Genomic DNA, 13,793 nt, shown 5'->3' with positions numbered 1-13,793 from the left:
CAGACAATTTAAAGTACAAAAACACGGTAGGTGCCCAAAACCCAGCGGTGGTGCCCGACAGCAGCATAAGTGGGCAGGTCCAAGAACAGTCCAGAAACAAATTATTGAATAAATTCATTGGATCCAAAGGATAAGTGTGTTCTAAAGGTTCTTTTAGATGATCCAAAGTCAAGAGTAAAATTAAGATGTTACTATTTATTTCTTGACGTTTCGTCTGCTATCAGCAAGGCTTAGTAATATGTGCCTATATGACGTCCAGAAACAAATTGCAAAGCCCAGAGAAGTTTTGATAACTATGATTTATAAGACTGACTTAATCGATTTTAGACTTATTATTGGTAAAACTTTCATAGGAGTATCATTACTGTCCAGACCCCACTAGAAGCTTTCCCTTGGACCCTCACTGGGCTCTGATGGCCACGTTGGCCACCCCAATGTCAGACCCATATGTTTGGACAACTTTCCCACTTAAAGTAGGTATATGCTAGAGCGACAAAGAGAATAAAGACAGAACCACAATGTCAATAATGTTATCAATCTTTAATCACACTCCAGTCGTCAAGACAGTTTGAATTGGAAAGAAACATTAAATTCAAGAGTGTAAACAACAAAAGGAATTCACTTGCATGACATTGTAATGCGTGTCATTTCCTGGTTGCTATTGAAACCTAACTTCAGGTCAGTCTTAATGATAGAATTAATAAGAACTTTAGCATTTAAATTCTTTGAATATATACACAAGCACATGGTGTGTCGCTATTAACATCTGATGGAGTCTGTTGGAATTTCATAGCTTTAGAGAATAGCACAGAGGAATAAAAGAGAATCTGACAAGCTGGTAATGTTTGATTCATTTAAGGAGATAGTATTGCTTGCAAAAAAAACAAACCAGACACTTTGAAACTAATATTGCTTGTATCTTACAAGAGTAGAATTTCTAGGATTCTTGTTAAATTTATTATTTGGTAGGAACTAATCACAATATATATGGTAGAAGTAATTCTCTTGAGTGTGATGCTGAACTATGCTGTAGCAGCAAGCTTCTTCAAGTTGGATATACATGTGTTTAGAATATCTTTCTCCTGAGGAATAAAAAGAAATACATGTAGAAAAATAATTTCTGCAATTTGGTTTGGCCCACTTTACTAACCTGGTCTACTTCCATTTTTTTTTCAATTCTTTACAGCAAACAGGAACAAAATATATAATGAACTGAACAAAATGCAGTTATAAAAATTAGAGAAATTGAAAATTACATAACTATGCATTGGTTCGTAACTATTCTTGGAATGCCTCGAACATGGGCGCGTTTTACTACACTATGAACACTGAATTTAGATTATTTACCTGTTGTGGAGTGATACTTTCAACTACATTCTTCTCAATCCATTTTACCATGTGTTCCTGTTCCTTATTTCGCTTCATATCATCAACCGCAATATGGTAGTCCTGAAAATTAACATACAAATATTGAATATTTGAGTAAACAAAGGACTGCCTGGAGATGTACTTTTCTGAAGTGAATTGCTGTTACTGTTTATATTATCTGTATATATTTTGTCACTTTTAAAAATAGGTACGAAAGAATGGAGATTGACCAGATTGCTAATAACAAATTAAATCTCTTTCAAGAGGCACTTCAACCCCATCTAACAAATAGCAAGTAGTGCTTGCCTGATTTTCCCTCATTTTTTCCTTTCAGAATTAGCCTTCTTTAAACACCATCATCACTTAAACAACATGTCCAAATTATCTTTATATTTTTAAAGTAATACATTTCAAAAGTATTTTTTGAGGCTTCATTTGTAAATTTTCTATGATTCGCTTAGCTAAGCACTAAGCACTAACAAATAAGGCCAAAAAAAAATTGTTGTGTTGCCCTTAAATGGAAAAAATCGAGATCATCGGTTGGTCGGTCATTTCTTTTTTAGTAATACCTGAAATAGGATAGCCCTCAAACTGCAGTCCCTATCATGAGGACCCTAGGCCTAAGGGCTCGTAGGCACCACAATAGAACGATGGCAAGCTTGCCAAACAAAAAATGACGGATATACTAATCAAGTGTATATTGAAATAAATTTAACAAAAATAAATCAGTTTAAAGAAAGTTTTATTTGGCTTCGAAATGTAAAATAATATGTGTATCCGTTTCACACGATCAAGCACTGGCAGGTTGAGCAAAACCATACTATGGCTATGAAAAATGTCCAAACAAGTACCTTCTATGTAATACAATCGAGTAAAAAGGAAGAGAAAAATATTTTGTTTATGGTTGCCCTAAAACCGTAAACGGAGTCTTCGTCTAGCTATTTACCAGCTTTAAAGCGATGGCTAGATCTAAGCCCGTTTTTATTTATTGTCCAATATACCATAAGGTAATGAATACTAGATTCAAGCAACCACTAGCTGTAGAGTAGTACAGAATAGGCTAGGACTGGATCTGGTCGTGGCTTGAGAGCTCAGTAACTAAGTATTACTTAATATTTCTTTATTTTCATAAATGCTTGTTTGTAAACATATACAGGGCCACACAATTACTCCTAATATAATATAAATTAATAAAATATATAAAAACAATTCTAGCAGAGTTTAGTGTGTTGATGGTGTAGATTATGCAAGTTCAAAACACAAAGAGAATAATATAACGTTTGAAAATAAATTACGATATCTTACCATTCTAGCTTTCACAGTATTCATTACTTGCATTTGCCTTTCCCTATATTCAGTCTCTAGCTGAAGCTCAACATTCTCCTACAAAAACGTAAAATTGTATAATATAAATTTTTGAAAGGTAAAATAGTTTAACTTATGAAGTTGTAAAACTTCAAATACAGGAAAGCTTTTGTGACAATTTGCTTATTATAATTATTTTTCACACATATTGAACTTCGTCAGAGTGTAGCTTGGTTGTTAAGATGCTTCTAATCACACGGACACTTACCCTCTTGGCATCAAACAAGTAGTGTCTTCCATCAAGACGCCACTGTTCTAGCTTCTCTTCCTTGATGGCATCATCATATGTTGATAAAGATTTGTCTTTTTGCTCATAAGCATTTGCAAGTTGACTCTATAAGACATAGAGATGCACAGAGTAAAAGTAGTAACCAATAAAATAATAGTAATGACTTGGAGGAAGAGTAGAAGAGGAGGAGTTGAAAAGAAGGAATAGAAGGAATAGTTGGAGGTGTAGAAAGGAAGAGCTGAAGGAGGAGGTGGTTCCTGCCATTGCCCCGGAATGAGCTTTTAAATAATTATATTTATTAATTATGCATATAAATGTGGATTTATTATTCTTCCCTGCTTTCTTGGGAGGTTTTACTATAAGTTATCTTTTATTTTTGTAAACATTAGTTTTTTAAAATCTAAAATGGTTTATAGGTTTTGTACTATGATATTGTCTAACTTTGTGTGCACAGAGTGTCCCTAATGATTAATTAACTTTAGATGGATGGACCACCTTTACAAAACATTCTTTAAATAAATAACATAGTATGGTTCAAAATTACTCAGTCACAGGAAACAATTTGAAAGTGAGAGAATTAACATTAAATAAAACACTATTGAAAAATTTGCCATACTAACTTGTTTATCATTTACTTTATCACAATGTTTCATTGTGCTCTACTTTGTTAAATGTATTGTCAGGAGTTCACATATAACTGCTAGCTGGAAAGCATCTTTAAAATAATGTGGTTAACTTGATAACATGCAAGAAATACTGCTAAGTTATGACACACAGAGATCCCAATTCTCCCGATAATTGCGGGTTTCTCCCGATTTTTTAGGCCGTCTCCCGCCCTCCCGATTTTTATTAATATCTCCCGATTTTTTTAAATATCCCGAAAATTTCACGAAAAATGTGATTTCCACGATGTCATAGAGCAATGAAACAAAATTTCTTATCTTAAGCCAATATACTATGGCGCTCGCTCAGCCATAAAATGTCATAAAAAGGCCAGGGAGTTGTTATTTAAGTTGTTTATCAAAATAACAACTCAGGGCAAGGCAGGCCTAGATCCGTAGTAGAACCGCCTTGTTTATCCTCCATGTTACGATCTTTTGCATCCAGTGCCGGCCGACCTCATTCAATGAGATGGATGTCAGTTGAGTAGCCATACTAACTTGTTTATCATTTAGTTTATCACAATGTTTCATTGTGCTCTACTTTGTTAAATGTATTGTCAGGAAGTTCACATATAACTGCTAGCTGGAAAGCATCTTTAAAATAATGTGGTTAACTTGATAACATGCAAGAAATACTGCCCCTAAAAAAAATTGAAAGCTTACTGCGGTCTGCTTATCGGCCCATTCAGCAGCGGCTGGCCCAAACTTCTTAATACCATATACAACCATAGACAGGGCAACAAAGGCATGTATCGTCTCAGGACCAAGGATGTAGAGCTCCTTGTTCAACATGTATAATATCAGACCAGTACCAAATACATACGGACCTAATCACAAGTTGATAAAAAAAAAAGTATTATTAATGAAATAACTAAATAAATAACTAAATAAATAAACTATGATTTGACATAATAAAATTGTGTTCAAAAAACTAATAAATAACTAAATAAATAAACTATGATTTGACATAAAAATATTGTGCGTGTCAAAACTCTACCTGTTACACCAGTCTTCTTGTACATCATGGTGAACCACTCCTCAGGGATGAAACCAAGCCTAACTTTACCTCCCTCCTCGGGTACTTTTACAGGCATGCTGTGGGCCTGACTTGTATGCAAGAGGGATTTTGGTGCCATGACAACGCTGGAAAACAAATTGGAATTTCATTAATATTATTTATTACTAAACCAGTAATTGAGAGCCACACTGTGCAGTAAGTGATCAGGACAAGTTAAAACATAAAAATTAGCTTACAATTCAACTTTTCTCATTCTTTTAACCTCAATCAATCAATCAATCATTTATTTTCTTCAAGTTGAAAAAAAAAACCAGTACAATGTATTAGCAAGGTAAACGATTTGACGATTTTGAATCAAAACATTGAATGGGTTAATTGTTTTGATTTTGTTTAAGCACTTTGCTTTGTATAATTACTTACCATGGTCGGGCAGAATGGAGAACAGTTCTCAAAACTGCACCTAAAATTTTGAGAAAAAAATAAACATTTTTCAATAAACTAAGTAATCATCAATTATTTAAAATTTGTTTTAGATAATAATCTAAATTCTATATTTTCACTATTCAAAGCATAATTACATTGAAAACTGATGCACCACTGGAATTTAAAGAAGTGTTTCTCACTTGCTGTTAAAAAAAGAGCATTTTTTAACATTAAAAGTTATGGTATATGCATACAATTAGATCATGATTATTATATACTGTAGTTCAACATTTTCACCCTTCAGGCTGCTTGTTGTGCATGTTGTATACCTGAATTTAATTTTTTTAAATAGGCACTTATAATATATAACTTACACATTGTTTGGTGGCAAAAATATTCATAATTATTATTTTTTTTAACTTTCATAAAATATCGAAATAATAATTTTTTTTCCATGCAGACTATGATAGGCCTAGGTTTTGATAACTTTCTCTTATCTGGAAGTCGACACAACTACTGCACCCAAGTGTTGTGAATTTATTGAGGATATATTTTGTTACTGTAGGATTTGTCACGACTTAAGGCTGGATACATAAAAAATAATCATAGAAATATTTATGAATTTCTAATAATTATATTTCTGTCTACTGAACCTCTTATGAGCTGACTGAAGATTGTTTGGTGTGTGTTATGATGGCCATACTGTAAATTTTCTAATTGCCTGGGTGATCTAAAAAACCAGCTCAAATTCGCCCAGAAAATTGCTAGGAAAATAGGTGAGGAGAATCGTAAAATACTGCATAATATCTTGTTTATATTAAGATTAGGTCAAAGCCTAATTTTCGGCAAAATCTGCACAGGAATCGGACCTGATTTTCCCTAATGCACGGACAGACTTCCCGGCAAAATTGTTGTACTGCGGATAGGCCTATACTATATTTCACGTGCAGGCCTCACTATACAGTCTCGTATGATGGTTCAGTACATGAAGTATTTATTAGGCCTAACCAGCCAGGGTGCCCACCCTGGCCAGCAGGTAACTTACACTCACTGATTCGTTTTGTATTCCTTCCGATTTTCGAAAGGAAAGAAATGTACAATTATAACCTTGCTTACTTTAGTTTTAGCCCATCATCCCATGTGGTTAACAAGACTTAACTATTAAAAAACCTCGGAGCTTAGCCATGAAAAGGAAGTTCGCATATTGCTGATGCCCCAGCTAGCCTAGGTGTGAACTCAGTCAGGAGGCCTTCCTGCCTTCCGCGCTGCCTGGCCTGACTGTCCGTGTGTGAGGAAAGGCAAGGGCCCAGCAAGCCAGGAGCGTGTAGAAATCAACATCATTTTAATAGTGCAAAAAGAGAAAAAAATTATAAATTTATGTTACAAAGATAGAATTTACCATTTGCTAACGCTAACCTCGAGAGCATTTTAGGTATTCTGTTTGCGAGGATGTATTTTAGGGCCTCCTTTTCGGCACGGACGCACAGTTTCTCTAGCCGTGCCGGTTTCTAAAATGGCTGCTGATATGTCAAAGGTCGACAATTTTCTAAACTTAATTGTCATTGGTCAGTTAGTTGTGAGGTATTTTTCAGTGGCCAAATAAATTTATAAACACAAAAATACCATGATATTGTATGGGCAGAAATAGACTGAAAATAATACTGTATACAAAATATGATGAAATAAGTAACCAAAATGAATGATAAAAGGCGCAGAAAGTATTTTTTTTAAATGTTTAAAGTGTGGTTGACTTGAGTTAGAAATTGAAAGGAAACACATATGGGTTTAATTAATATCAAGAATGAAAAATACCGTTGTGAATATGCTAAAACACGTTTGTAATAAAATTCGACATTTGAATTGCTTAGTTTGTTATTGAAAATTAGAATAATAAAGTATTCCTTTGCCATTTACCAGCCGGAAATAATGCAGTTCTATTAGACCTACATAGAACCTTACTTAAAATGTGCTGGTATGGAATGGTTGATGTGTACTTCGCTTTTGAAAAGCGCCGAATCTGGAAAGAACAAAAATAAAAAACCAATAAATATCCTAGAACAAACAAAAGGAAACAACAACAAGAGAAAAAGAGGAGACAGAAATTATTCCTTTGCCAATTAGGCCTATATAGGCCTACATACTGCAGTTTCTATCATTTAATTAGACATACATAGAACCTTACATAAAAATGTGCTGGGAATGGTATTGGTGGAATGGTTGTGACTTTTAGCCTAGCGCGACAGTTTCTATATTAGTTTGAAAAGCGAAGTCTGGAAAGAACAGAAATTTAAAAAAAAAACCAAGAAATACTAAAACAAACAAAAGAGAAACAACCGAAGAAAAGAAGAGGGGGAGCAGCTTATGTACCTACCAGTGACACTCCCGTTCTCCAGCACTCTGAGCCCCTAAATAATGAATGGATGAATGGATCAATCAATCAAATGAAAGGAATGAATGAATGAATGAATGATGACCGACTGAACAAGTGAACAAATAAATGATGAATGGAAATTAATGAATGAACGAACGATGGTGAGTGAGTGAGTGAGTGAATGAATGAATGAATGAATGAATGAATGAATGAATGAATGAATGAATGAATGAATGAATGAATGAATGAATGAATGAATGAATGAATGAATGAATGAATGGTAAACTAGTTTAGAATGGTTGTAAATAATTAATGACCTATTTTGGTAAAAATGTTCCGGTTAAAAGCTAAACTTGAATAGGCCTACAAAGTAAAGAACTAAATTAAAAATGTTATTGTTCAAAAACACAGTCATCTTTAAATTGACTGTGTTAAAGAAATGAGTCGCTAAACATTCAGTCACCTAAATAAAGAAATTGAATTGACCGTTTAAATCTGGGAACTGTCTCAATTTATCCATGTCTGATTATGAGCAATATTCTTGAATATTCGAGGTTTTCCAAGAGTTTATCATGGACATTATAATTTATTAACTACTAATATATCTGTGCTTTTATCCTTTTTCTATCTTTCGAAAGATATACTGTCTCTGTCGTAGGCCTAGAATAAAACAACTCAATTTTTAATATAGCTCATTTTAAAATGATGAAATAATAGCATAAGTAAAGTCCTTATTTTTAATTTGATTACAGGAAATGTATTATGTAATCCTAAGTGTTCGCCAATTGGCGATTTTTCTTTCTCATTAGTAAATACCGTCAAAAAACTAAATATTATTTCAAAATGTTTATAAAGGTTAACACGAATTAAAGTCAGGCTCCGGAGGAAAACAATTTTTGATATGTTGTAGAACTGATTTTTCTAAGCCAGAAAAAAGTTGTGTGACGAAAAACTGGGGAACGGTGAATGAGATTTTTTAATATTTAAAAACTGGGGGAATAAGGTGTAAAAATGGGCAGTTACGCCCCTTTTTCCCCCAGTTTTTAATATTAAAAAATTTGTATCTCATTCACCGTTCCCCAGTTTTTCGTCCAAACAACTTTTTTCTGTCTTAGAAAAATCAGTTCTACAACATATCAACATTTTTTCCCCTCCGGAGCCTGACTTTAAGAATGAGATCTTTGAAACCGGTCAAGTGAAACCAGTGTGATCACGTGACCTATATACTGCCCTTTACAACGTGGAAAAGATGGCTAATCAAACATCTCTGAAAAGCGGTGTCGTCAAATCGGTAAATATACAATTATTATATTTGTTAGAATTATTTATTTTGATATTACATATCTGGTTTTATTCATATATTAAACTGGCATCATAGATACCCTTAATGTTGCGTTTACTGTCGTAATTTACCACTATTCTAGTACAGTCTGTCGGCCGATGTGAGAACGAACCGAGCAGCAACGAACCACCCGGCTTAGTTCTGTTTTGTTGCTGGCCACGTCCGTCCACGTCACTGATTTGGATTGAGTCAGTAGGGCCTAAACTTACAGTCGTGAAGTATAAATATGCTACTGTGTTCTACCATGATTTTAAAAAAATCTATTTAGTATACCCAGTGAATGCATAGCCATTGTATTTTTTTTTTAACTTAAATTAATATTTGTACAACAATGTTTATTTACACAAGACGATGTGCTGAGTAGAGTTTAAAGTAGTAGTAGTACGGTAGTGCTTGGTTTTGCAATGGCTTGTGGGTGGGAGTGTCAGGCAGACTTTGACCAGCCGTTTGTGTAGGCCTACCTAGGCTTAATCGTTATACATATTTTAAATACTGTTTTAAAGTAAACATTTTTAATTTTATGTTTTATCATTATTTAGAATATCATAATATTAATGATGGGCATTGATTGATGCCGTATGTTATCCAAAAAATTGAAATATTACTAAAAATTCCCTAAATAACCATACTCATACTAGGCCTAACTAGTGTGGTAAATAAAACAAGGGGAACCCCCAAAAATAATATTAAGATGAAATATGAGTCAACACAAAACAAAAATGGTAAAACTCAATTGGAAGAAACAGAATGTTATTGGATAGAGGTGAAAGACAAGGAAACAAAATATGTAAAAAAAATATCAAAATGATTTGTTGATGAGAATTTCTCACTCTTCTAACAAATTTAATGAAATGGATAATCAGACTGCCTTATGTATACAGTATTTCACATTGTCAGGACTTGCATGAAGAAGTTACAACTAGTGAAATGGTTAATGAATAAATGTTTAGTTATAAAGTCATTGTTTTTTCATAAGGTAATCTATTGTAGAGTTGTACTTTTCTATGTTTGTAAAAACCTCAGCTTCAAATTGCCATCCTGGGGGTGGGGATAGGTCTGATCTCTTATTTGCTAGTTGCTAAATTAGGATGAATTGAGTCACTTTGGTTTTTCACACATTATGTTGCATTCATATACCATATGCTTTTCTGTACTTTGAAACTTGTGTCAAAGTTCAAAGCATATTAATTCAAATTTCAACATGCCAGCTGTTGAAATGAAATTGATGTTCTTTTTATGTCATAGGTTTTGTCTGGTGATGCAGTGATCATCAGAGGGGTACCAAAGGGTGGGCCACCACCAGAGAAACAACTTTGTTTATCAAATGTGACTGCTCCGAAGCTTGCAAGACGAGCAAATCCAAATGTAAAGGACTCTCAAGAAACTAAGGATGAGGTGATTTTTTAACATTTGATTGATTGATAGATTTTATTCTCATTCAGATTGTCATGTGACTTGCCACTTAACTATAATAATAAGTAATAAACTCTGTCGTACTCTATAAATCCAAGTCTTCTTTCGAAGCTTTAGACATGAATTTTTTGTCTGAAAACAAAATTCTGTAATTTACAATTTTTGTTTTTGTCTGAAAACAAAAACCTGCAATTTAAAGGATTTTAACTCAGGAACTATAAGTTGGAAGGCAAGCATCTTCCTAAAGTTTCACTTCACATTAAAAATAATACAGAAAGATGGTTGTATTGAAGACAGTATAAATTCCATTATACAGTATTTTCAAATTCTTTATTTTGCCTGCTATAACTCAAATTTGCCCCATCATTAAGATTAAGATCTAAGTGTGCCCACACTAATCATCAGGAAATTCTGTGTATACCAATAGAAGTTCTAATAAATATCCACTTATTATTGATAACGTTCATTCTCAATGAAGACCATATGGTCATCATTTGCAGCATATGGTTATATGCTTGTTGACAAACTTAACTGTAGTCATAACGATAACATAAAATAAAAAAATATCAGTCAGTTGATTAAATACATTTTATGTAATTTGGCGCCACCAATTTTCAAAGTAGGAGAAGCTCCTCCCCTGTTGTACAGTGTTAAGGTAAAGCTGTTGTAAAGTTCAAACTCTTTTCTCACATAAGACTCTGCCATTATTTAATTTACTCAAAGACTCAATTATTTTTTAATTTCTTCAGCCTTACGCCTGGCAAGCAAGAGAGTTCTTACGTAAGAAATTGATAGGAAAGGAAGTTTACTTCACCATCGAGTATACAGCCCCAGGGTCAGGAAGAGCTTATGGCTGCATCTATCTTGGTAAAGGTAAGCTAAGCCGTTTTAGCCATCAATTCTAGCAGTAAATATAACTGGCTTACCAGTACAAATTTAGAGTTTGTAAAATAAAAAAAACTACTGATTAAGTAGTAAGGCTGGCCCTTTTTCAATAAATAATAAACATCATTCCAGTCTATGCCTAGGCTATAAATATATGTGTTACTGTATTGTAACGCCTCACACTGCACGCATTGCTGAATTTTTATGGACAAATTTACCAGTAAAATTTCTTTCATTGGGAGAATATTGTGAAGTCATCACTAGTAAACCAGTATGTAACCTGTTTTTGTTTGGAATGTGCACCAATAATATAATAATAGTACTATATATATGCTATTATTATATTATTGTATATAGTATGTAGTGTAGTTATTTAAAACTTTATTGACTAATGAATTTTGCATTAACCACTCACTAAATTAATTAAATGAAAATAATTTTTGCATTTTTCATCTGTTTAATGTAATGATAATACAGTAAATTTGGTTTTGTGTTTTTAGGAGGAAATGCTGAGAACGTGACTGAATCTTGTGTAGCCGAAGGCCTGGTAGAGGTCCGACGTGGAGGGATCAAGCCAAGCGAGTAAGCAAACTTTTGCATCCTTACCAGCTATTGCTGTTGTTGTAGCATGTTGGTATTACCGCTATTGTGATTGTGATTTCACAAAACTTACTATTCTTAACCTCTTCTTTCCCACAGCGATCAGACTCGTCTGATTGACATTGAGGATGCAGCAAAGGCTGCTGGGAAGGGACTATGGGCAAAGGAACAGAGCCCAGATGCCGTTAGAGATATTACATGGGTTATAGATAATCCACTTCATTTTGTTGACTCTCATCATCAAAATCCAATCAAAGGTTTGTTTCCACATACATTTATTATATTTTCTTTTAGATAATGTATCTTTATACATCTATGCTCTATAAGAAAGTATAATACATACTCCAAGTATTGAAATACACGCCATCGTGTTGGGATTCAATATTTCGACATTAATTATGTCATCATCATTGCTCTATATTTATCTACAATATTGCTGAGGATTTTTCATCTGTATTTTGTAATAACAAAATACAGAAAATATCAAATTTATCCTATGCTACAAATTTGTTCTTAGATCGTATTTGAAATTAAAATTAAATTAGTCATATAACTAAGGCTTCATTCATTGTCTTTCGCATTTTCAAGAGAGTGCAAAGTATATTCTTTAGGAAAGCGGTTTTTTTTACAGAGGGCCTCCTAGTCAGCTTTGTGCTGTAAGAGTTACCCTCTTTAAATATGGTATAATAAATAAATAAATATGTGATGACATGTTAGCTTTAAAAAATGAAGTATTAGTGATCTTAAAGTGATTTGTAGTACAGTACTACCTGTTTTGCACATTCTAATTAATGTAAATGGATGGCTCCCAAATAGAAACATTTATAATTAGCAGAGATAACACATTGTAGAGATAAACTGGTGTTGTTTCCCACAAAGCTATCTTATTATCAAAGTTAATATGCCTGTCATTTAATCTATATTGTGATTAACCAAATATTCATTGGTGTTTTCTCATTCTAGCTATCAGTTACATTTGTCTTTTAATATTAGATGAATTATATGTTTCAAAACTATTTTTTTTCTCATTTTAGCTATCATTGAACATGTACGAGATGGTTGCACTGTGAGGGCATTCTTGCTTCCTTCATTCCATTACGTTACAGTTATGCTGTCTGGCATTAAGGTATCATTCATGCTTATGTTTTACCCCCAAATTTTTCATATTTTTATTGAATTCCTAAATTTCAAGTTTGTAGACTAAAGAGGCTTCAGAAGGTGGTGGCATGCATTGTAACATTCACAGACTGTCACTCTTAGTTCACCCCTGTTTTCCAAGAGCTTTTCTGGCTTTCCATTAATTCACCATCTAAAAAAGAAATCTAAATAACGTAAATAAAGATTTAATAATGATTAGAACAAATTATTAAATAAAGGTGTGACTATTGTTTATTGAATTCTTCAAGGCACCAATGATAAAGCGGATTGAGGATAAGGATGTACCGGAACCATACTCAGAAGAAGCCAAGTACTTCACTGAATCAAGACTATTACAACGTGAAGTGTCGATCATTCTAGAGGGTACCTCAAATCAGAACTTTCTTGGAGCTGTTCTCCATCCAGTAAGAACACATATATTATTGCCAAATCAGTAAATTTATGAAGTGGAAAATGCAGTTGTCTGTAATCAACATTTAAAATTGACAGTTTCCATCGATGTATTTAAAGAAATAAAAAATAAGGGTGGCATAAAATAAAAAGTGGGCAGGGACAAGAAACTAATAAATTTAGTTATTATCTTGAATTACTGTATTTCATACAGAATTATTAACTGATTTGTTAAGAAATTATTGTGTGTCAAATAAACATTACCGTCACAAATATATTGGATTCAATTATACAGTACCCGTATATCTATAGAAGGTGGGGGAATACAGGGTACACCAATTTGTAAACAATAACTCCTCTGTTACTCTTTCATACCTGTTATATATTTTCAATGCTATTTTGTTATGTATATTTAAGATATGATAAGATAAATATTATTGCCATGACCACAAAATCAGGCGAAAATGAAATTTGGTTTCCTTGATGCTTATGAACCTAACAAATATTACAATATGAAATAAACAAAACAAACAAAGATTAATTGCATAATATATACTGTACATGAAAGA

General features: G+C 33.2%; 2 protein-coding genes across 2 annotated transcripts in view; one reads left to right on the top strand and one right to left on the bottom strand.

Moving 5' to 3' along the window:
* Window positions 1-521: 521 nt before the first annotated feature.
* LOC117105078 (ATP synthase F(0) complex subunit B1, mitochondrial-like) lies at window positions 522-6,596 on the bottom strand. The gene is made up of 8 exons (XM_033246101.1): window positions 6,465-6,596; window positions 5,063-5,102; window positions 4,622-4,767; window positions 4,288-4,451; window positions 2,942-3,067; window positions 2,674-2,751; window positions 1,348-1,449; window positions 522-1,082 (listed from the first exon to the last, which is right to left on the bottom strand). The coding sequence occupies exons 1-8, from the start codon at window positions 6,490-6,492 to the stop codon at window positions 1,023-1,025; spliced, it is 744 nt and encodes a 247-aa protein (XP_033101992.1). The 5' UTR covers window positions 6,493-6,596; the 3' UTR covers window positions 522-1,022.
* A 2,012-nt stretch (window positions 6,597-8,608) lies between these two features.
* Window positions 8,609-13,793, top strand: part of LOC117104862 (staphylococcal nuclease domain-containing protein 1-like) — a 12,580-nt gene continuing 7,395 nt past the window's right edge. The window contains exons 1-7 of the mRNA XM_033245729.1: window positions 8,609-8,727; window positions 10,024-10,173; window positions 10,941-11,064; window positions 11,577-11,658; window positions 11,776-11,933; window positions 12,711-12,802; window positions 13,083-13,238. Of these exons, the coding sequence (XP_033101620.1) occupies window positions 8,686-8,727; window positions 10,024-10,173; window positions 10,941-11,064; window positions 11,577-11,658; window positions 11,776-11,933; window positions 12,711-12,802; window positions 13,083-13,238 (804 nt within the window). The 5' untranslated portion in view covers window positions 8,609-8,685. The remainder of the gene's footprint in view (window positions 8,728-10,023; window positions 10,174-10,940; window positions 11,065-11,576; window positions 11,659-11,775; window positions 11,934-12,710; window positions 12,803-13,082; window positions 13,239-13,793) is intronic.

This window comes from Anneissia japonica, unplaced genomic scaffold, assembly GCF_011630105.1.
Source record: "Anneissia japonica isolate Jap-2015-1 unplaced genomic scaffold, ASM1163010v1 scaffold287834_len5846547_cov211, whole genome shotgun sequence".
In the NCBI taxonomy this organism is placed as follows: Eukaryota; Metazoa; Echinodermata; class Crinoidea; order Comatulida; family Comatulidae; genus Anneissia; species Anneissia japonica.
The sequence above is the reverse complement of the archived record's forward strand: the minus strand, read 5'-3'. Positions and strand labels throughout refer to the sequence as shown.

What these genes read in the sequence shown, in the direction of transcription:
- LOC117105078 (XM_033246101.1), bottom strand. Translation starts at nt 6,492, where the DNA reads ATGCTCTCGAGGTTAGCGTTAGCAAATG. An exon ending in GGGCCGATAAGCAGACCGCA is followed by an intron (nt 3,068 to 4,287) that starts GTAAGCTTTCAA and finishes TATGTCTTATAG; the next exon opens with AGTCAACTTGCAAATGCTTA. An exon ending in AAAGTATCACTCCACAACAG is followed by an intron (nt 1,083 to 1,347) that starts GTAAATAATCTA and finishes TTTATTCCTCAG; the next exon opens with GAGAAAGATATTCTAAACAC.